The 21,410-nt window shown below is 48.7% G+C and overlaps 8 protein-coding genes across 8 annotated transcripts; 1 reads left to right on the top strand and 7 right to left on the bottom strand.

Annotated features, from left to right (window-relative positions):
• Positions 1-7: 7 nt before the first annotated feature.
• BGZ61DRAFT_401704 (RmlC-like cupin domain-containing protein) lies at positions 8-2,144 on the bottom strand. Its single transcript, XM_046243063.1, has 3 exons — positions 1,982-2,144; positions 1,063-1,885; positions 8-1,007 (listed from the first exon to the last, which is right to left on the bottom strand). The coding sequence occupies exons 1-3, from the start codon at positions 2,050-2,052 to the stop codon at positions 420-422; spliced, it is 1,482 nt and encodes a 493-aa protein (XP_046097051.1). The 5' UTR covers positions 2,053-2,144; the 3' UTR covers positions 8-419.
• A 3,397-nt stretch (positions 2,145-5,541) lies between these two features.
• Positions 5,542-5,948, bottom strand: BGZ61DRAFT_462396 (uncharacterized protein; the record flags this gene model as incomplete). The annotated part of the gene is made up of 1 exon (XM_046247285.1): positions 5,542-5,948. A coding segment is annotated over exon 1 (275 nt), but the record flags the coding sequence as incomplete, so codon positions are not given.
• A 1,717-nt stretch (positions 5,949-7,665) lies between these two features.
• BGZ61DRAFT_462397 (uncharacterized protein) lies at positions 7,666-9,123 on the bottom strand. The gene has a single exon (XM_046247286.1). The coding sequence runs from the start codon at positions 9,104-9,106 to the stop codon at positions 7,787-7,789; it is 1,320 nt and encodes a 439-aa protein (XP_046097053.1). The 5' UTR covers positions 9,107-9,123; the 3' UTR covers positions 7,666-7,786.
• Positions 9,124-9,464: 341 nt separating this feature from the next.
• BGZ61DRAFT_498958 (glycoside hydrolase superfamily) lies at positions 9,465-10,842 on the bottom strand (the record flags this gene model as incomplete). Its single annotated transcript, XM_046251342.1, has 3 exons — positions 9,465-10,127; positions 10,178-10,351; positions 10,399-10,842. The coding sequence occupies 3 exons, from the start codon at positions 10,840-10,842 to the stop codon at positions 9,465-9,467; spliced, it is 1,281 nt and encodes a 426-aa protein (XP_046097054.1).
• A 1,206-nt stretch (positions 10,843-12,048) lies between these two features.
• On the bottom strand, positions 12,049-13,478 carry BGZ61DRAFT_367040 (uncharacterized protein; the record flags this gene model as incomplete). Its single annotated transcript, XM_046241742.1, has 3 exons — positions 12,049-12,530; positions 12,600-12,782; positions 12,875-13,478. 3 exons carry the CDS (start codon positions 13,476-13,478, stop codon positions 12,049-12,051), a joined length of 1,269 nt encoding a protein of 422 aa, XP_046097055.1.
• Positions 13,479-15,263: 1,785 nt separating this feature from the next.
• On the top strand, positions 15,264-17,162 carry BGZ61DRAFT_498960 (cytochrome P450; the record flags this gene model as incomplete). Its single annotated transcript, XM_046251343.1, has 6 exons — positions 15,264-15,380; positions 15,486-15,588; positions 15,668-15,727; positions 15,787-16,275; positions 16,307-16,417; positions 16,498-17,162. The coding sequence occupies 6 exons, from the start codon at positions 15,264-15,266 to the stop codon at positions 17,160-17,162; spliced, it is 1,545 nt and encodes a 514-aa protein (XP_046097056.1).
• A 202-nt stretch (positions 17,163-17,364) lies between these two features.
• On the bottom strand, positions 17,365-18,052 carry BGZ61DRAFT_593192 (Mss4-like protein). The gene is made up of 5 exons (XM_046256776.1): positions 17,911-18,052; positions 17,834-17,859; positions 17,673-17,782; positions 17,593-17,618; positions 17,365-17,529 (listed from the first exon to the last, which is right to left on the bottom strand). Exons 1-5 carry the CDS (start codon positions 17,994-17,996, stop codon positions 17,382-17,384), a joined length of 396 nt encoding a protein of 131 aa, XP_046097057.1. The 5' UTR covers positions 17,997-18,052; the 3' UTR covers positions 17,365-17,381.
• A 282-nt stretch (positions 18,053-18,334) lies between these two features.
• BGZ61DRAFT_561690 (dipeptidyl peptidase IV N-terminal region-domain-containing protein) lies at positions 18,335-20,686 on the bottom strand (the record flags this gene model as incomplete). The annotated part of the gene is made up of 3 exons (XM_046255823.1): positions 18,335-18,489; positions 18,529-18,927; positions 18,964-20,686. 3 exons carry the CDS (start codon positions 20,684-20,686, stop codon positions 18,335-18,337), a joined length of 2,277 nt encoding a protein of 758 aa, XP_046097058.1.
• Positions 20,687-21,410: the final 724 nt, after the last annotated feature.

Genomic DNA, 21,410 nt, shown 5'->3' on the forward strand with positions numbered 1-21,410 from the left:
CATGTACCTGGTAACCATCGGCTAATATGGTGCTTGCATTCAAGACTTCCTAGACTAATGTACCTGCTGAACTTGACTGTATCGGTTGTATCGTCTGGTACGACGTGTCGTGTTGATTGTGTAAATGCGGGACTCTATTGTTTCCAAATCCTGTACGACTCTGATTTATTCGGTGATATTGAGTAAGGGTGAAAAATGACATGCCATCTTGTGATGCTCATTTCTAATCGACGAATGTTATTGCCAAATATCCCAATCGAACTATGTTGAGAGGATGACCGATATAAACGTCTATGATATTTAGTAGGCAAGATAACAGCCTGTAGATATACACAGAAAGTAATGTGAGGATAGACTCGCTGCATAAGACGCATTGAGTGGGTGGCCATCCAGCTACAGAAACTCTAATCAGTCATGTATCAATTTTCGTCCGCAATTGCCGTCAGATTCACATCCCCAGTCTTGATAAACTCCTTCTCTTTCGGGAGCGAATCGATCAGGTCGTCAGAAAAGCCCAAGTGGTCCTTGACAACTTGCTTCGGGGTAAGGGCAAGCCACTGTGCAACCGAGACGTCAGAGAATTTGGATGCCTGCAATACTTCAAGGAAGATCAAATCCTCTGTGCCAGTATTTTCCACGTAGTGGCTGTTGCCGACCGGAATATACCCAACTCCTCCAGCGGTGAAGTCAAAAGTTCGGGCTGATTCGGGTGCCTTGAAGACTGTCACACGGGCGCTTCCCTGGAGGAAGTAACTCCACTCATCAGATGTGGTGTGCCAATGGATCTCTCGCAAGGCTCCTGGCTGCACAACCACGAGAGCCGCTGAGAATCTCTCGGCGATAGGGAATGTGGTAGGGTCAACGATCTTAACAGATCCTCCAGGAACGGTGTGTGGCTCCTGAAGCGACCAATGATATGTGTAAGAGTCTTTGCCATAGATGGCCCCAGCTGACGATGTGATGTTTTGCTTTTCAATATCCTTCGGTGCAGGCGTTCCGTTGAAGATCTGAGAGTAAATGGTCAGAGTCGTTTGTATGATACCAAAGAAAGAATCGACTCACATAAAGTTGATCAGTGGGTTTCTTGTCAAAGGCCGAGGTATCCGTTTTGAAGTTCTTGGCAAGGACAGAGACCGGGTTGCGGAGGAACAACTCGGAGACCAAGAACGTTTCGTCCTCAGAGAAGTCGCCCTGGTCAAAGACGAGGAGAAATTCCACGCCCTTGTCCATGGCCTGCAGACTATGCGGCACTCCAGCAGGGAAGAACCAAACATCACCAGCGCACACGTCATCGATAAAGCTCTTCCCCTCCTCGTTGATGGCGGCAACGCGGACGCAGCCCTTTGTGATTAGAGCCCACTCACTTGCAGTATGCCAATGGAGCTCACGGTATGCGTTAGGGCCGAGGCGCATGTCAACGCCTGCCATAGCCGTCGCTTGGGGGAGGACAGCCTGGTTCTGTTGCCTGGCCCATCCAGCACCAGCTTGACTCCCGTGCCGATTATGGGAGAGGCCAAGAGGCCACATTGCGTTGGGCACATCGCCGGTATCCGTGCCAGGAGGAGCATACAGGTCTGGATTCAACTTCTCGTACTCGTAAGTTCTAGGACCAGGATCTGTAGCTCCTAAGCCGCCTCGGATAGGCTGGGGCGGGTCTGCATCATCGAAATCGAGGTACAGCCCGAGATCAGCGTCTGCATCCTGGCCGTTGACGTACTTAGGATCATTCACAATCGCAGAATCGGACTCGTCCGGGTCTGGCAGGGGAGCATTTCCTCCAAGCAAACTTGAGTCGCCGTAGAGCGAGCCGCTTGTAGAAGTCACTGTTGGTGTAGGCGGTTTCACGCCTCCAACAGGACCTTTGTTCTCTCCGTAATTTCCCATTCTGTGGCGAGTCAGTCTTCAAATCTAGCAACGAGAAGAAATCCCAGGCCTTTTCAACGTCCATGGACAAGGGGCTTCAAAATGGGAGGCAACTGACTGGGGGGCAGGACGAGCAAGGCCAACTGGCAGAGCTATCAAGCCATTGAGCAAGATGGCGCGGAGAGACATCTTGGTATTCTGGGACTTGGGTGTAAAGGACTGATATTGAGAAGTGTTCGATCCGTCTGCAATCAATGCAAGTCTGGATGAGGCCCAGTGCCGATTGTTTGACTTGCAAAGATGCCTCTTTTATACCTAAACGTTCTTGACGAACCGAACGCGTAAGTCTCATCACGAGGTGCATGATTACAATGGATGGCTATGCAGTCATTTCTGCAAGGATGGCCTTGGACAGTCCGGATAAACCGGCGTCGTTGGCGACCTCATGCATGCGACTCCTCAATTTGTCGGTTTAAGAACTGCACCCAGTGTTAAAAGGTAGCATTTGGCGTTTGTCATGGATTCAAATACACCTCATTATGCACAATTATACACTAAGATCATTAGAAATAGTCAAATGCCTCTTTGCCAAGCGCAGAGTGAGAGTCTGCTTGGAGGATGGATTAAACTCGTAGACTGGCCCCTACTATACATTTTAAGGATAACCCTATGTCTTACGTAGATATGTGAAACTTTAAAGGGTATTGATAACGCGATTCATAACTTAATGCATTGCCACACCCATTCCGTAGTCATGCTTAAAGTGTCCTTATGCTAAGATTTCGCATTTAACTCGGCATCTGCAACATTATCGGCGTTCAAAGGCAGTAAAACACCGCATTCATTGGAACTTTTACTAGTCGTGACAGCTTGCTACCTACCTTGAATCCATGTTTCGAGGTGAATAGTCCCACTATTTGCCAAGGATCGGAACCGATACGCGGGCCGAGAATCCGATCACACAAGCCTCAGCCCCGTAAAGGACCTGTATACCCCACAAGAAGGTCAGAGCGGCGGCATAAGTATAAATCATGATTGGCACTCTAATGCCAAGAAGTTACAACTGCCGTTGAGCTTGTTCCGGTTTACCCGAACTCCGCGTTTTATGGAGTCTATGTTAACCAGCCCACTGCCGGTTACCCGCTCAATAGATGTGATGATTGTGGATCTTGATCACAGGTGTTACTACGCTGGCAATTTAATAGGTCAGTTCCATTTCCTATGCACGACATCTATATGTGATACTTGATAATCATCTCTGCACTGTTTGTCCCTCATCACCACTGCTGTCCTGCCCCCTTTGACCATGACGAATGATTAATGTCGAGGGTATAAGGTTGCATTTGCATCGGTTGTAGCAACGTGACATTCTGTGATCCACTGTAAGTAGAAACGATGCATGGTTGAACATGGATTGGAATCACATCTCATTTTGACGTGTCAGAATCCTGCAACCTGCTTTCAGCGTAGCAACTCTTTCAATATAGGTAGAGGTTCTAGATGACATCAGTAATTTTGTGTATCTGTATCACTAATCTGGTGAGACCCTCACAATATTTGCAGCATCCTCTATGATGGGAATGTGAGCGTTGCTGCCTGAGCGCTAAACGAAATACTAACCACTCATTCTGTAAAAGTAACAGGCGGTACATTCAAGGCGGAAAAAATGTCTCGCCATGCCCGGCGCCCTATCCCGTCTCTAAAGGTTCTGGCGCGTCCTCTGACATCTCATTTCATTTCATTCCGCGCCCCATTCGTACGTGTATCTTAATTTTTCAAGGGTATAGGCAATTTGATCCCGACACTGCCCTTTCCCGGTTTTCTAGAAACTCAATTATCAACAAAATATGCTCAGAATCCCCCAGCCAGAACTCTCTCACTCGGCCATGTCTAAGTTATAATTATGCATGGACGAGTTTCAGGTTACTGGGCTCTGTGATGCACCAGAGATGATTCTTGGATGGGCCAAGATACGCAGTCATCAATCAAATGAGGAAATAATGATTCAGATAGCCCTCGTAGATTAATTGAGTAGTATCTAACACTGATTACCTCGACATTCAAGAGAATCTAAGTAGATTTAGGAAGTCTTTCTCCATGGGAAATAGTAGTAGACAAGGCTCTTTTGTTTTGGTCCTGTGTCAAAGCTGGCTAGTTATAGAAACTCAAGGATGTTGCGCCGATTATGAAAGATTTGGTCCGTAATAGCCCCTGCAGAGGTGTGGCCTGAAAAATAGCTGAAGTGGAGTTGGGATAATCGAAATGGGCGAACCGAAAGCTGGCGAAAACCTTACATAATTTACTTTCCAGGTATCAGTATGTTCTGTTTCATTCGATACATACATATTGAAGCACGCTTCTCATCGGTGACGGATTGGAAGTATAAAATGCTGCAATGGTACTTACCTAATCGCACCAGAGTCCCTTAAATCTCGTGAAGCACCTGGGGCCATAGTCTTCATAACAATCCCGGCTAATATTTCCGTCTTGGTACTCCTGCCGGGCGTTACTGTTCTCGGTCAAATTAGTGCCCGAATAAAGGAGTTAGAATCTTGGCATCGGGTAAATGTATTTAGTTCTTCAATTGGAAGACTTTTCTCTCGGTACAATTGAACCATCTTGGGAATGTACCAGGCTGGGTCAGTGTGCCAGTCAGGAAGATTGCCGGTGGTATTTGTCTCACCTCGGACGGCGTAACGTCGCCTTTCAGGCTCTTGCAAAGTATGTTTCTAGTTTAATATGTCAGTCTACTGTTGGAATGAAACCAATATTCTGTACGCAACTCCATGGATGCGGCGAAATGGACGTGAAGCATGCCGTCAGAGGCTGTGCGTCTACATGAACCACTTAGGGTCAGTTTGTAGCTTAAATCATGTCTAAATGACCTGTCCTACCTATGGTCACAATTCAGCTTCGCCGTCTCCGAGAATGGCTATCAAGAAACACCAGATCTCACCGCTACACGACGAATGCTTACCAACCCTACACCACCGAAATTCAAGATGACAACAATGTCTTGTCACCAACGAACGGAGGCAAGGTTGTTGACTATCCCCAGGCCCGGCTGAAATCCACAAGCGATAGAGACAAATGATTTCAGGATTTCCTAATCCTTGGTAACATGATACGTTCACGACGGAAGTTTCTTTGGCAATAGTGCATTCTGCCACGGATGATTGTTCAAGGGGACATCCATAACTGTTGTAACCATCAGCGGCGGTGACAATATCACCTTCTTGTGATGGCAAAAAATGTATTATTGGCTGCAGGGGCTCCGGGTCGGCAAATTTTGGCCGTTGACCTGATCAGGTTCCTGAATTCCGCAGCTACGCATTCCAAAGCGTGAAACCATAGTTTCCTGTTGTACGAGAGCAGTCCCGACATTGACTGCCATATATTTGCAGAAAAGTCTCATTCGCGCCCTCGCTAGTACCGGCACCGTCAAACGGTTGGAGTCCTGCTATTGTTACATGAAAATGCTGCACTACTGTGGAAAGACATGGAGATCGTTCATTGAAGCTGCAGTGAAAGAAAATGGGGTATATATAGTCGTAGGGAGCAATTCACTAAAGAACGCCGCTTAACCATGCCCATGCGAGAAGCGATGAGGTCTGATACAACCGGGAGAAAGACGCTCATTCGTGTAAGCAAACAAATCGTTGCGATTAAAAAATTGGGCTCGATGTGAGATTCGATGGAGCCGTTTATTATTGTAACACCACCTTGTACACCCTATTTCTTGTTCGTTAATATTCGTGTGTGACTTCTCGATAGCCGACTCGTTCAATTATGAATAGCAGCGTGGCATTCGGTGCCAATATTAGGCGTCGTTAAATCCGCTTTGCGCTGAGGCTTGGGCTTCAAGAAGCAATCCCCCGCAGCGTTCCCATTTCTTGCGACGGTGATGTTGGTCCAAAGAGGGATAAAAGAGACAGCGCGACAGGTGTTGGCGTTTGTCGAGTTGAAATTGTTCCAAGCCGTACACGCCTCCATGCATCCGTCGAAATTGCCGGTGAAGAGCGAGAATAATGGAGCATTGGCAGCATCGCGGTTGCAGTACATGGTGTACGTCGCATTATTGAAGACTACATGTCGCGATCAGTATTCGCTGCCACGTTCCCAAGCTTCTGCACCTACACTGGGATGTATATGTTTGACCAGTCGTTGTCTCGTCCGTGTCAGAGCAGCCATTTGTGATGTCGGAATAGCTCGTAGGGGTGGCGGGAGCACTGGAAGCGGTGACGGTCATGATAGAAGCATATGAGGAGCTCAATGCCTCCAACTTTTGGTTCGCGTTATTGTAATTGCTCGTGGCGATTCCGGTACCCGCTGCCAACCCGATGACGGCAGCAGATAAGACGGCGATGATGATGGACAGGATAAGAACGACCAAGGAGCATCCGCAGGTGAAGCGTTTTCCTCCTTTTCCTCCCGCGCTCGATGGCGCCGGTTGGTACTGGAGGGTGCTGCCATATGTCGAACCGGCAGTCGGATTGTAGTTCGGCAGATGGTATCCATAGTCGTCGGGCTTCAAATGCGACTGGGAGCCGTTTATCGGTGGGTGATAGACCTCGGGCGCATCGGATGGAGGCGCTACTTCAGGTGATTGATCGTACTTGAGAACAAGCTGGGTCAGCATAGACGAGACGTGCAGGTATCCCGCCAAGCAAACTCACTGGGGTAGCCATCTTCTACACGAGGCGAGGCGTGAAGAGGCAGACATTCGCGCAGTCACCGAGAGCAGACGCGAGGGGCATAGGGCTGGAGGTCTTTAAGAAGTGGGCTGGCGGCCACGGTGTCAGTCTATTAGTCTATTTGGCTAGTCTGTACAGCGTAGTAATTGTTACAAAACATGGATACCCAGGCGAGATTCACACGTTGGGGTCAAGGGGACCGTGGTGCCTCACGCTATGCAGGTAAGACGAATCCTTCATGATGGGTCTATGACGCTTGTTAGCCCAATCAAGTGCCCTCAGCTTCATCGACAGCACCAAAGTTCTTTTTGCTCCCCTGGACGTGAGCTTCGCAATTTGCATTCAACCTGGTCATCACCGCAACTAAAGCATGTCTCCCCTAACCAGAAGCCTCATTTCATCTTTGCTCTGGGAACATTGTCTCGGGCCACTTGCCGGAGTAGAATTATTTCTTTACTAAACAAGTGGAAGAGCTGCGCCATGGAGTGGCTGGTCAAGCATTCTAGCGCCCTATCTATAGCTCTTAGCCCGTAGTTGGCTAAGGCTGAACACACCCACACGGATGTTCGATGCCGGCCAGAGCCACAATATTCGGAGCCGACATTCATCTGAGGGACCCGGTAGGTGAAAGACAGGGGTTGGATAGTGCAAGGGTGAGTCTGAAACGCCTTCGATTGGGCTAAGAAGTGTGCGTTTTCCTTTGTGCTGCTATTGGGTGATTGACTACGGGATAATGAAAGGAGCTGTACAAATCAGCCTTCGATTCTTGATCCTCCTCTCTTTAAGTTTTCTTGCTGTTTGTGGAGTGTCTGGCATTCAGCCCGATTGAGCGAAAGGATCAGAATCGGCGCACCATTCGCCAATCTGCAACTCTTGTCGGCTCGCTTCAAAGCTCTGAGACCCGTTTGTTTGCTGATCATGTCGCAGGCAAATCCTGGGAGCGATTGCCGCTCCGCAAACTCCGGGTAAAGACGGAGCCCGCTAGCCACGTAAAGAGGGAGCCTACTACAGGCGTAACACGCGGAGGCAAAAGGATAATGGGAATTATTCACATCCCCTTGCATCGCGTCTTAGTTCATCGTCGCCAGGGTTTGCAAATCTTTTTCCTATTTAACAAGCAGCTAGGATTACCACGGCATTGCTTATCGGCACATCCTTCATGTCGTCGCGAATACCTTCATGGACCTAGGTAGGCTAAGATAGCGACCACCGCGCCATACACTGACCCTCTAATCCCAATCATATCTACTTTCTTCGGGAAACAGCCCGTCTCCAAATACGCATTGGATTCCAGAGGCCACAAATGCCGCCTCGATCGTATCTCTCGTATCCTGCTCTAGACCGTCAAAGCGTACCTTTTCTAGCTTGGGAAACCCCTCGGGCGCTTCCTCTGCCAGCTTCAGTATGTCATTTATAATGTCGATTGGGTAATCAATGGCCAATTCCCGAATGGAAGAGGGGAGAAATTCGGTCAGCAACGTCCCACCAGTAGCCCTGCCACTGTGAACGTCGTACATTATCCAACTCTCCAATTTCAACGTCTCAAGAGCCTGCATCCATTTGAGGCTTGTCGAAACCATCATATCTTCGTCTCCAAAGTTATGGACAAGCCCGTACTCAGATTCAGCAAAGTTGAGAGTCGCATGTCGAAGTGTATCTGATCTTAGAAGCATCGCTCGACACACCTCTGCCGGTGTCGCTTCTGTCTCATTAATGTTCCCCCCGCCAGACTCGTATAGAAATGTCTCGAGTTTCTCAAACCCACCCATGATGGCCTCGAAGGCCTCAGAATCCAGAGTAGTTCTTCTTAGAACCACCTCGGCCAGGCCTTGATGTCTGATGCCACTCGAGGCTGCTTGTATCATATACCCGCGAAATACTTTCAACGCTGGCGCAGCTGCCAGGATGCCCTTGACTCTCTCTACGTCACTTCCAAGCTCCGTGTCTCCGTGCCGAAGGCTCAAGTGGGTGAGGTGTGGGAGTGATGCCGCCTGACAGAAAGGAAATTCCAAATTGTAGTAGGTCTCAATAGCCAGTCGGACGACGTTGGGAATCTGCGTAGCGATCAAAGCCAACACCAGTCCCCAGGGGTCGTAGGCAAATTTGTCTTGCTCGTCCGGTGCTCTAAACGGCCGATCGGTAATTGACCAGTTTGGCGAAATTTTAATCAATTCTCCATCCGCGTCTCGAGGATATTGAGTGATCATTTGCTCGAAAAACATAATATCTGATGGGGAAAGTTCCTGGCCTGCAAGCTCCGAGCCAATGAACATCTCCTGAACATTTTGAGCCAGGTCCTGTCGCTGGGAGAGGGTCTGAGCGAGGTTGACAATTCCGTGTGGAATTGGGCAGTGGTACAAAATTGGTTGTGCATGACGGCGCATAGCCGTGCAGGTTCGGGCCAGGCGAGAGAGGGCACCAATAAGTAGCCTGTTGGAGGGGGAATCTCTTTTTCCCTCTATGAACTCGTCCACAGGGATGCAATGAGGGCATAGTGACTGGCATATTTGAAGAAGGATCTCAGTGGGGAGGCTGAGAAGTATGGCCATGATCGAACTGCGGTCTGATTCGGGTTAGAAAGAAAGATGGAAACATAAACGAGGCAATTGAGGCGAGTTTTATTGATGCTGAATGAAGCGGGGTCCTCTCTTAGTCAGCCTGTGAGTTGTTGGGCTACGTCCCTCAGTTTGACTGTAAGCTCTAAGTGTAGACGTTGGCTCTGGGCACCGTTATCTGGACCATTCGTGTGGCCTTGTAATAGTTGAGAAAATTGATTGGCAATCCCAAAATTAAAAGCATGGTTGCTATCATACTGTGAGGGGAAAACACGTTGATACTCGAGAATGTTCCTGCTAGTATTTGATAATTAGTCAAGTGAATAGCTATAAGACCGTTATCAGAGTCACTTTACGCCAGTGACGCTTCCACCATCGGAATCAAAGACCCCTGGATATAGTCGTTGTTCCTCCAGCCGGACCAGTCATGGGCCAACAAACCCCAAGTTTCCTCGAAATCCTGAGTTCCCGACCTAACGTAGTAGCTTCCCACCAGCACCCAGTACATCCATCCAGCACTGCTTTCGGGGAGGAAATCGGCAAGGCACGATGTATACACCCCCTTCCAAGTGTTGTCAGTTTGGAGGAAACCCCACTCGGTCATCAACACTGGGAAGACATTCTTGACAGCAGAGTTCGATGGGTCCATGGACTGGAATCCCTTCGTACCCAAGTCCGACTTTAACGCCGAGCAGCTGGTGGCCGAGTTGGAGTAGTTGTGCAGCTCAAGAACAAGCTTGTTTCGGAATCCAGGGAAGTCGTCATCGTCAAAGACCGCCGTCCCGGGGGTGAGTGCAGTACCCTGGACGACGGGCTGGAGGGTAGTGTCGTAGTTGAGACCAGAAAGGAAAATGAGAGGGTCCGGGTTGGCTGCGTTAATGGCAGCAGTGGCAAGCTTAATGTGTTTGTACCAAGTCGCCCAATCGTACGACTCAAGTGTACTTGAGGCAGTGCCGGTCGGCTGGCGGAGCTCATTGCGGAGTGAGATGGACACGAAGTTTGACCAGGATTTTCCCTAGACGTGTTAGTTTTGAGGTCATAGATATTTTTGGAGATTGAACTTACGTGTTTTGCCATGAAGGCCAGTCCTCTCATCCAGTTGTCGACGGGGAACTCTGAATCTCCAAACCAGGCGTTTCCGTCGGCTCCACCACAGCACCACTTGGCCTGGGAGATGTGGTTGTCCAGATGAATGTAAATTTCTTGCTTGGCACACTCGGCCGCAATGGCATCAAAAACCTGGCTAGGTTAGTATTTGGTGGTAAAAGGTCGATATGCCCACTTGCCTCAAGTCTTGTGGTAGCAGCTGTGAACTCAGGATTGTTTGCCAGCACCTGGTTCAAAACCTTTGTTCCATTGGTTGATCCAAGTGCCTCGGTAAAGGAAGTGTCCAAACGGATATCCTGACCATCATTGTCGTAGATTTGATCAATCATTTCGATAGCGTATGTCAACCGGATAACGTTCATGCCGAGGCTTTTGATATCCGAGACTATAGTAGCGATTGACTGGTACTGCAGACCCTCTGGGACCATGGCCTCGCCATGTCCCGGCCAATTTGTGCCAGCATACTTGACGGTGTTGTTCGACGCATCAACCATGCGATTTCCGTTGCTGAAGAATGGACCATTTGGCCATTGTGCCTGCCTGGCAAAGTGCCCGGTTGGCGAGGCAGTGCTGCACGACAAATAGCAAGCCGCAATGGCAATGCAAGAGAGAAGGGACACCATCTTGTTCAATTTCAGTGAAGCCGTTGGTGTCAAGCCTTATGCCGAGCAAAAGTATCTGAATCCTAAGGCGTATTACGTGGTAGTTTTATAGATGGCTGATTGCCCATAGGCATGTGAACTATTATTCCTTTCAGTCCGTGGCCACCGGCGCCAAGTCAATCATCGGCTCCGACTTCCCCGAGAGGAGGGGCAAAGAGGGTCTTCGTGACCATTGCGAGTTGCGGAGCAATAGCGTCCGGTTGAGACTGGATTCAATACAACCGAGGCTGGAGAGTTTTGCTATTAACCAGGATCCGGAGTCGAGTTTCATTGGCGCGCATGCCGTCTCGTGTCGATCCATGGTCGTGCCCTTGTCTCCCCGCATTTGTGTATGGCCGAATACTCCACATTCTGCTCGGAGAACTTACGACGCATGACCTATTGTCTTATTTAGGCTTTGCGCCGGCGTCGAGGTCCAGTACTGTTTCTATGTATGATTTACAGGGCAGCTGGGCCAAGCTCAGGCAACGTTGGATCATGAGTAGAGCGCGTCAACGGAATTGGATCAGGCACAGACAACTTCAGCCGAGATAGGTCCACAGCCCCGAGTCGAGCCGGTAAATGCCTCGTGGTCTTGCCAGGATCCAGTTAGACCATGCTTGCGCGTCATAACTGACAAGGTCTCGGTGGCTTCCATCGAGGCCGTATACTCTTATCAAATGAATCAAGCAGCTCCGGTCCACAAATTAAGGCCGAAACAATTTCTGGGTCTTTCATTTTTGCTTGCCGCTGTTTTAGAGCCAAGACGCCGACGCACAAAAATCAATTTTGCAGGACGCGCTTAGATCAGTCTGAATGCAGACATATCTATCAACCGATGATATCACTTCTTGTGAACCCAACAAGACGCCCCGGAAATCCGTCTGCGGGTTTGGTTTTGAAGTCATCAAGTCTGGAAGCACTGGAGAGTCCCCAATTTAAAAGCCAAAGCTCCGTTGGCAGTTCTCGGAACCGAGGAAACACACAATCGAGAGACAAGACCAAGGTTTGTTCCGCTACTATAATGGGCGAGGAAATAGGAGGATTCGACTACTGAGCGTTGGGGTGCTAAGCAGTGGCATCAATCGCTGTGTCTGTGATGTGGGGAACTTGCGGCATTCTTTGCGTAGGCCTTGAAAGAGCGAGCTAATAGTAGTTAGGTGATGGCAAATAGTCACATAATATGTGCTAACCGCTAAGTTGCAATGTCGCAATCACATAATGATACGCTTCCTGCGCTCCCGCCTTTGAATACAACAATGGAACACCTCGAACTGCTTCTCTCATTGCCACATCCTGGCAGCCCCACGGAAATGTAATGTAAATCCACACCACTCCGATGAAAAACTCAGTAACCGTCACTAACTTTTGACTTCGTGCTCTTGAGCATAGTCTTCCAAATACTCCCAATGCAACTGAGGTCCATAGCTCTTGCAGTATATCACCGACTGGCTGCGATAGGAAGAAGAGCAATACCTTCAACGTAGATCTAACGTTCGATGACGCCGAGTATGACGCCGCTGCATGAACAAGAGCCGAAAGACCAAAGCATAAGATCAATTGAAGACTGCCGGTTGCTTTCAGCCCCAGGTGTGTTTGCGGGATAAGGTGTTTAGCGAAGGTGAGAAATCCGCCTTTAAATAAATCATGCCACAATCTCCCCCAAATAGCTGAATCGATGCAACACTTACAGTCAGAAAGTGGAAAGTAGCAGTGATCCGGGTAGACGGTATACTGACCTTTGATTCTCAAACTTTTCAAGCCTATAAATGTACCAAACAGGGGTGGATACATCCACGCTTCCCCAGCAGCTCCAAGGTATAGAGGGCCAAGGAGCCCGACAGCGATAAACGCCATCAATGCGTGCAGGCCATCGATGAACCCATAAATTGCTAAGGCTGTCCCGAGGATCTCAACCGCAGCTGTGGATATGTCAGCGTGGATAGTCACTAAGTACAGCTCCAATGTGCAGTCTGTGTCAGACTTCCACCACCCAAGAAATATACCAACCTACTATGGGAAGTAGAAAGCCCAGACTTACTTGAAGCGATATTCCAGTCAATATCCAGTAACAATCGAGACAGATTCAGCGCAATGCACGCCGTGATAAGCCTCCGTACTTGGTTCGCAACGAATGACGGTGGGCCACCAAACTCACTCTTTTCGGGCTTCACTATGGGAAAATTGTCATCACAGCATGTGACTGGGGTGCGACCACCTTGTACACTGGAATGTTTCCATCCAATCACTCGGAAGTTGGTGGATAAATCCAGTGCCCAAAGTACCCGCCGGTAGCTAAAAGCCGGTGGCAAGCACTCCCAGCAATATGACACCGAGTCCGATGGCAGACCAAGTTTCTGAATGCGTTTCAGGGCCCGAACATCGTGGATGAGCAACACATTAGCCGACCAGATGATGTACCATGAGGATAGGAAGCCACTGAGGTAGTTGTACAAAGAATTTTCATAAGGGGGATTGAAAATGATCTGTATGGCAAAGGCAGAAATTGTGGCAAATGTTGCACAGCGGGCAGCATAGGTAGAGCATAAGTCCTCGATGAAACAAACGGGAAAACAGAGAATTGCAGGTGATATCATAGGACGTATTTGGTCGAACATTTTGGGTAGGATTTAACGCATCTCAGTTGCGATGCATCAACTATCTCGCATCAGTGCAGTAGCTCCGCCTTTAAGCCCAAGCAATAATAGCCCCGACACGCGAACGGAACGGAGCTAGCATAGTGATCGGTCTGGTAGAGCGAGAGGATCAATAGACTCCCTGACCCTGATACAGGGTTCAGTTGTAGTGGAATGGACTCAAGACATTCGGCGAAACGTAACTACATGTGAAAACCATATCGTATTAGCGTAGGTGCATGCTATTGTGGCTTGTATTTAATGACGTGTTCGACTACGTGCTGGCTCTGCTGGGAGCCATTGAAGTGAGCATACACACTCAACTTAACGCTTATGCAGATACCAACCAATGTCGGTTTCGGACTTAGGGATGAGGCTTGGGATGTAGACTTCTGAAGTCTAGATATCGCATCAAGTGCATGGATCTTTACGGATATCTATATTGTAGCATCGTGAAGGTTGAGTAACATACATTAGAGTCTTGTTTGAAGTCGGACGTGTCAACATATGAGCCGCGCTGTACAGACAATGCTGTGTCGGCGCAACATCGTGGCATTCTAAATTACCTGCGTTAGAGTGGCCACAGGCCGTCCTTGAATATATCGATAGGTCTGTGTACATTCATACCATTCTGAGTAGCCTACATCAAACAAATCTTCTAAGTGGCATATCTTACGAGCCGCCCCCTTGAACATATCGAGATCGGCGTAATATCATGCCCTTCCAAATGTCATATATGCTAGTAGTTTTGAAGCTACGGGCCGCCACCGGAAGATTTTTATATATATTTACCACCATGTCGTTTGAGATAACGTACATTACAGTGATATATCACATCATCAGCATTTTTGTGGCTCTATCGCGCTTGGGCTAGGGCTACCGCCCTTGAAATGGCGTTAAAGGATTCTCCGTGTCGCTAAGAAAGGGAGGATGTATACTAATCTCAGACTCAAGTAATGACCCTGGGACTGCAGATTTCGTCCTGCTAACACCGGGAGATGGCGTACATCCCTAAAAGTATCCACAATCTGCATTGTGGACTCCACTTCGTTCCTTATCGTCTGAGACAAAATAGTAGGGCCGATCACTCAAGGCCCATAACATAATATGATGACGATCGGAAACGAGTCTAAAACATAGTTTCAGGGGCAGGCTTTTCCCTGTTGATAAAATACAAATCTCTGATGGAGCTAAACCGCATAATGGGGGAGTTATTATGGTAGCACCTAGCACTGCAATTGCCAGACCTTAGGTGATGAGGTTGCTCATAGGTATTCATCATTAGTCTTCGTGCATTCACTCTCTCACTGAGCCTGCTCAAGCAATTTGAGGTTCGCGGTTTCTCGACCGATGGGTCGTGGCCATGCCACGCTGTACTAATCAAACATTAGCTTAATCACTACTCAGCCAGTCTCACTTCAACAGCGCCATAGATATCAGGCCCGCATTGACACCCGACGCTACCGTGACTGGTCTATCGTTCAGGGCAAGGCGCCAATCCTGTGTACTCCCGATCGAGTTCCCCTATCTACTATCCATGAGACATCTCACCATGTCGGTGTCTTATACCGGATAAGTCAGAGTCCGTAAAGTTCATGTTCCTATTTATGACGCTTCAGTTACTTTCGCTGATAATGAAGTACATTCCCGCCAAACTACCAGCAAGCAAGATAATATTTAAGTAGCTTCATCCTTTTCAAACCCTATTCCGCAACTCTTCTATCAAAGATTTCAAACCTTTTCACAATCATAAAACTTATTGAAACAATGGATAATAGCGACATGTATCACCGTGCCCTGTCCATGCCATGGGATCACTATGTCTTCTCCATGCTGTGGAATACCTACCATAGCATGGGGATATGGAAAGCATTCCCCCTTTTGGTAAGTATCATCACTATTCTCATCTTTTTAATTAATGACTCACGTTTTCGACAACAACTTGTTGCATATTGTGTTTACCAAATATACTTTCACCCATACGCAAAGTATCCAGGTCCTCTACTCGGGAAAATTACCGTTTTAAGAGCGACTTATCACGCCTGGAAAGGGGATATTCACCTGGATATGTGGTATTGTCATCAAAAGTATGGTAAGCACGAAAATGTTCTAATTAAACCATCCATGGTCTTTAAGTGCTGCAAGCACATGTACTGATAGAACGAGCTTAGGTCCTATAGTACGATATGGACCTGACCATGTACTCTTTGACACTGCATCAGGATTAAAAGGTTAGCCATCGTTTATAGAATGTTTACCTCTGTTGGATAACACTAAAATTGGTGAGTAGATATTTATAGCACGGGCCGCAATGTCTGGAAGCATAGGAACACCTCGGTATTGAACCCCAACGCCGCTAACCTCGTTACCATGTACGACAAGAAGGAGCACGCAAAGCGTCGCCGAATCATAGGTCCGCTATTCGCCGATTCCAAAATGAAGAAGTTTGAGGATACATTGTTACATCATATTGAAACCTTTTGTGAGCAGCTTCATCCATCTCAGACTGCACATCACAACGCCAACGATTGGGGCCCGGCCATCAACATGTCGCACTGCTGCAACTACCTCATTTTTGATATATTCACGGAATTTCTGTTTGGGATAAGCTACAACCTTCAACAAACTGACGAATACCGTTACGTTGTCCGTTGCATTGAAGATGCGGCTATCAGGAGTGCAGTTCTCATCTGCTTTCCATGCATTGCCATTTGGAGATTGGATAGGAAGATATTCAAACAATCAGTCGATTGTACCAGGGCCCTTTGGAAGTGGATTCGTGGAGCCACTGATGACAATAAGAAAATCAGGTCTCACGGATAACATCTTTGGATATCTCTCTAATCCGAAGGATGGGCAGACAGAAGTGCCACTTTCTGTACAAAATATTGAGTCTGAAGTGGGAGTTTTGATTGTCGCAGGTAAGTAACGTCCCATACCTAAGTTTCTTGAACCAAGTTTAAAACCAATCGTTGTTCGCTAACACTCGATATTCTTGAAGGACTTGATACGACATCTACGGCAATGGCCTCATTGTTCTTCTATCTCAGTCGAAACTTATATGCTTATGAGAGGGTGGCGTTAGAAGTTAGAACGACTTTCCAAAGCGCTGACGAGATACGACTTGGGCCGCGATTGAAGAGTTGTGTATATCTCCATGCCTGTATTGACGAATCCATGCGCATGTCTCCTCCTATCGGATTATGTCCGTGGCGACAAGCTGGGGAAGGAGGAGAAATCGTTGACGGGCATTTTATTCCGGAAGGATACTGTGTTGGAACTGGTATATACAGCATTCATCATAATGCGGCATATTTCCCGAGTCCGCATGAGTTCATTCCTGAACGATGGCTTCCGGATTCCGAGGGCAAAAAGGAACAACTCGCTACAGCAAAATTCGCCTTCAACCCATTCTCTCTTGGCCCTAGATCTTGCATTGGCAAATTGCTGGCCTATTCAGAGTTGCTATTGACAATGGCTGTGTTAATCTGGAAGCATGATTTTCAGGTGGCTCCAGGACCAGGCGGCAAATTAGGTGCTGGATGCCAGGACGACGGGGGGGAAGCAGCAGGTAGAGGAAATCCTGGGGAGTTCCAAGTTGTGGATCAGATCATCCGCTTGAAAGATGGACCAATGCTCCAGTTCCGCCCGAGACAACTAGCCTAGGACTTGACAAGTCATCTCTGGTGTTCACAGTACATCTGGTGGTTGCGCCAGTTTGAGTGCTCGCAGATCTCAACACGGATTTAGTGACAAGGATCACAATACTCAGAGCACTTATTTTTGCTTAGTTTCCATTCGCGTGAGTTTTCGCATGTCCATGAATTCTGAATAAACTATGCTCATGCACAGTGAATTTTATTTCTTCCGTTGGGCTTCTCATAGCTACCTTGACACCGCCCCGTCAATCGCTGGCTGCCAAACCTCCCGACGCGATGTATAAACCTCTGCAGATGGCGCAGCCATAGTATCAAACAAAGATGCCTTGAGGAAACCCTTTCCTGGGTATTTAGGGCTCCTCGTCAAAACCGGACTAAAAACACGTCAAAACACGTCAACATAGCTTAACAACCAAATCGAGAAAGGGAACAATTACCTGCCACAACTACCACAAAATAGGCGCTGTAAAATCCTCCTTAGACTTGGCAAATATTATATTACTTGGCTGAAACGTACCTGAACTTCATTTCCACTATCCGTGTTCTTGTCGATATACGTCTTCAACGTGCTGCGAGCGTCGTGAATGTCGAGATCGGCATCGTCAACAACGTAATTGACAGAGTAGCCTGCAATATTAGCACACCCCTATAGAGAGAATCAAATTATGATAGTCTTACCGCCTCCTGCTCTAGAACACCCGCGGCTATTGATGATGAGCGATTTTGACTCCACCGAGGAGATGTGTTGGGCATACCAGTAACAGACCAACGAGCTTAATCTCTGCTCCTCCTTTAACTCTATACTGATGCTTCCGCAGTTGCAATGGCCTGCTCGAGACATATTTGCGAAGATTGATCTCTGCACTTTTCTATCTTGGCAGTTGGATGAGGTTTGTGGGAATGCAGGTAGAAACGCGATGTGGGACTGGCTTTAAGACACCGATGTTCCGCTTTCCTCGGACCGGCTCTCGGAATCGGTAAGTAATATCTACGCTAGTTTCTTTAGCACCAACCTGACGCACACTCAACGCACGAGTTGTAGTGCACGATTGAGATGCAGGTGGGTTGATTATCCACAATCGGAAGTAGGACAGACACCAAGATTGATGGAAAATACCAAACGGCAGTTTTGAACTATCGCAGTATGATATGTATTGTCATGAAGAATTAAAATTAACTCTATGCTGTATGATCAGCTTGCGTCTGTCTCCTGTTCCACTGATGCGTCAACTCCTTGTCCTTGGGCACCCGTTTGACCTCGTCATACAATCTCGCAGTCAGATACTTGTAGATGTACACACCAGCCCCGTTATAGTTGATGCTGTGATCACTGTCTGTAAATGCAAACATCTTCATCTGTTTGGGCGACACACCCCCACCCACGAGCAGGTCAATCAGAGCCGCTGCGTGCTGATAATGCACGTTGTCGTCGCCAGTTCCATGGAGAACACTGAAGCCGCCCGCCACGTTCTTGAAGCCGTCGACGTTATGTACTGCGGTTTCGAGATAGCCCTCACGATTTCCCTCGAGCGTCTTCATATACCGCTCCGTGTACATGGAGTCGTAGAAGCGCCAGTCGGACACAGGAGCGGTGATGAGGCCAAATGTGAAAATGCCAGAGTCGACCTCGAGAGTCTTGGCAGTCAGGTATCCGCCATAAGACCATCCCCACATGCCTATCTTGTCGGGGTTGATGAAGTCAAACTTGGAGATGAGCTCCTTGGCAGCCCAGATCTGGTCCAAAGGCTCGAGCTTTCCAAGTTGCGATGTGACTGTGGATCGGTATTCACGGCCGCGGAAGCCAGTACCGCGGTTGTCGACGGTGTAGGTGATGTACTCCAGTTCCGGGTCGGAGCTAATGTATGCCCTCCAACCGTACGTTTGGAACCTCTTGGTGACTTGCTGGGAGTTGGGGCCGCCATAGGGCGTGAAAAGGACAGGGTATTGTCTGGTCGAGTCAAAGTTTGCGGGAAGTTGCTGCATGACGTTCATCTTGTAGCCATCCGGGTGTTCTAGCTCGAAATAGGTGATGTTGGGTAGCTTGTACTCGGAGATGGTTTTGTAAAAGGCACTATTATCTTGGAGGACACGGAGGGGCTTGGAGGTCGAGTTGGTAGAGTAGACCTCCTGGTAGGGGACGTCTGGGCCCTGGTAACTGAGGATGTAATAGCCGCCCTCGGATGAGAATGATGCAGACCAGTAGGCCGCAACGGAGTCGTCAACAAGAGGAGTGATCTTCTTCGTCTTCCAAGACACCTTGTAGAGGTGGCGCTCGGTCGAGTGGCGGGTCGAGGCTTGGTAGTAGATGAGGCTTCGTTCCGTGTCAATGTACAGAATAGCAGACACCTCCCATTTGCCCGAGGTGAGCTGGGTGGCCTTGCCTCCATTCACCGGGTATAAGTAGATGTGGTTCCAGCCGTCCTCATCAGAGAGGTCAACGTAGTATGTCGCGTTGCCCGCAGTCTCGAGAGGCCCGACGTATGCAATAGACAGGGTGTTTTCCAGCCAGCCGTCAGTTCCGTCACGCTCACGGATAACTTCGGATGTTAAGGAGGTCGGGTTAACGACGACATGGGTGTCCAAGTCTTGCACCCGGTTAAAAGCGCGGTAAATAAGCGCCGTGTGCGTGTCAGTGACCCATGACACTTCGCCGATGATCAGGTTCTCGGGCTCAAACACATCGACCGGGATAGTTTCGTAGTCTCCAGTTGAGACAGTCAAGAGGTTCAGCTGAACCGTTGGGTTGGTGGACCCGACCTTGGGGTACCGTAAGTCGAGCTCATTGGGGTACGTAGGCGCAAGCTTCTCGTTGTCCATGTAGTAGGGGATGGTGAAGGTGCCGACGCCAGTCTCATTGAAGCTCAGGAAAGCGACAAACTTGGCATCGGGTGAGAACCAGAGTGTGGAGCGGGAGCCAAAAATCTCCTCCTCATAGACCCAATCGGGTACCGCGTGGAACATGTCCGGGCCCCCGTCATTGGTGATCTGGCTGATCTTTCCACTGCCGTAATCGAGTATGAACAGGTCGTTATCGCGAACAAACGCCACGGCATCGCCTGTAGGAGCAAGCTCTGCATACTGGATGTCGCCGACCTGGTCATCCACCAGGGGTGTCATCTCACCAGAATCGACATCGAGAATGAAGTAATCCGCAAAGTACGAGTGGCGGTACTGCTTGGTTGCGTTGGAGGCGATGAGCATGCGAGTAGCGTCGCTGCTGATCCAGTATTCCTGCATGTCCTCGGGCAGCTGATCGGCTGTCACCCAGGTCGTGGCGCTGCCGCTAATGATGTTGCTGAGAACAAGATCGCCAGCTGAGTTGGAAGAAATGTAGACGCCATCTTGGCCAGCCGACGACCAGGCCACGCTGGTGCTTGAAGGGCGGATCTTCGCACTTGGGCTGGTCTCGTTGAAGATGAGGAGGCGCTCACCATCACCCACCGGCTGGTATTCCCCGCGGGCAGGTTCGATTGCCAAGGCGATAGGAAGGGAGGCTAATAACGCTCCGACTACCTTGATTATTGAAGCCATTATGTCTCCTCGGCTTGTGGTGCTCAATTGAAGCGAGCGAGGGAAGACAGTAAACGAGCGACTGTGACAGTTCCGTTCCACCATCATGAGGCCTCAAGTCTTTTAAGAGTGAATCGCCGATAACCCCTCATGCCATCCTTGGGCAACTCGATCCGTTTTTCATGGATTATCGCGGGCCAATTGCAGATCACTGCCCGCTGCGACCTAGGTTATGAAACTGAATCACCACAACGACCTACTTCTTTGGGACGGCGATAAAAAGTTCCATCCCATGTTCCACAGCCAAGACAACAGCCGAGTCTCTTGGCGGGGAGGGTAGCATCGGAGGCACGACTCAAAGGGAAGGTCCAGCAGATGCTATGACTAGCGACGAGATAGAAAAAAGAAATCGACAGAGGTCGCCAGAGCACGTAAAATTAAGGGCAAGTGCACGCGTGACGGCGGGACTTTTACTGGGTTGATCGGCGCTTGCTCGTAGGCTAGAACAATTAACCTTCACCCCTAACCCTTGCATGCATGGAACTTTTTGCATGTAACCTTGAGAGACTGATAACGCAATCGCCACCTATGTGGTGAGTGGAAGTTAATATTATTCGAGATTCATAAAGTAAGCTTAATTTAGAGTATTGTCTTAACTCCGATTGTAGCACATACCTGCAGGCTTAAAGCTTTAGAATTCTCGAGCCTTAATTCCTCTCTTATTTAAGTAATACCCGCGCCAATT

The sequence above is a fragment of the Ilyonectria robusta genome (genome assembly GCF_021365365.1).
Source record: "Ilyonectria robusta strain PMI_751 chromosome Unknown BGZ61scaffold_31, whole genome shotgun sequence".
Classification (NCBI taxonomy): domain Eukaryota; kingdom Fungi; phylum Ascomycota; class Sordariomycetes; order Hypocreales; family Nectriaceae; genus Ilyonectria; species Ilyonectria robusta.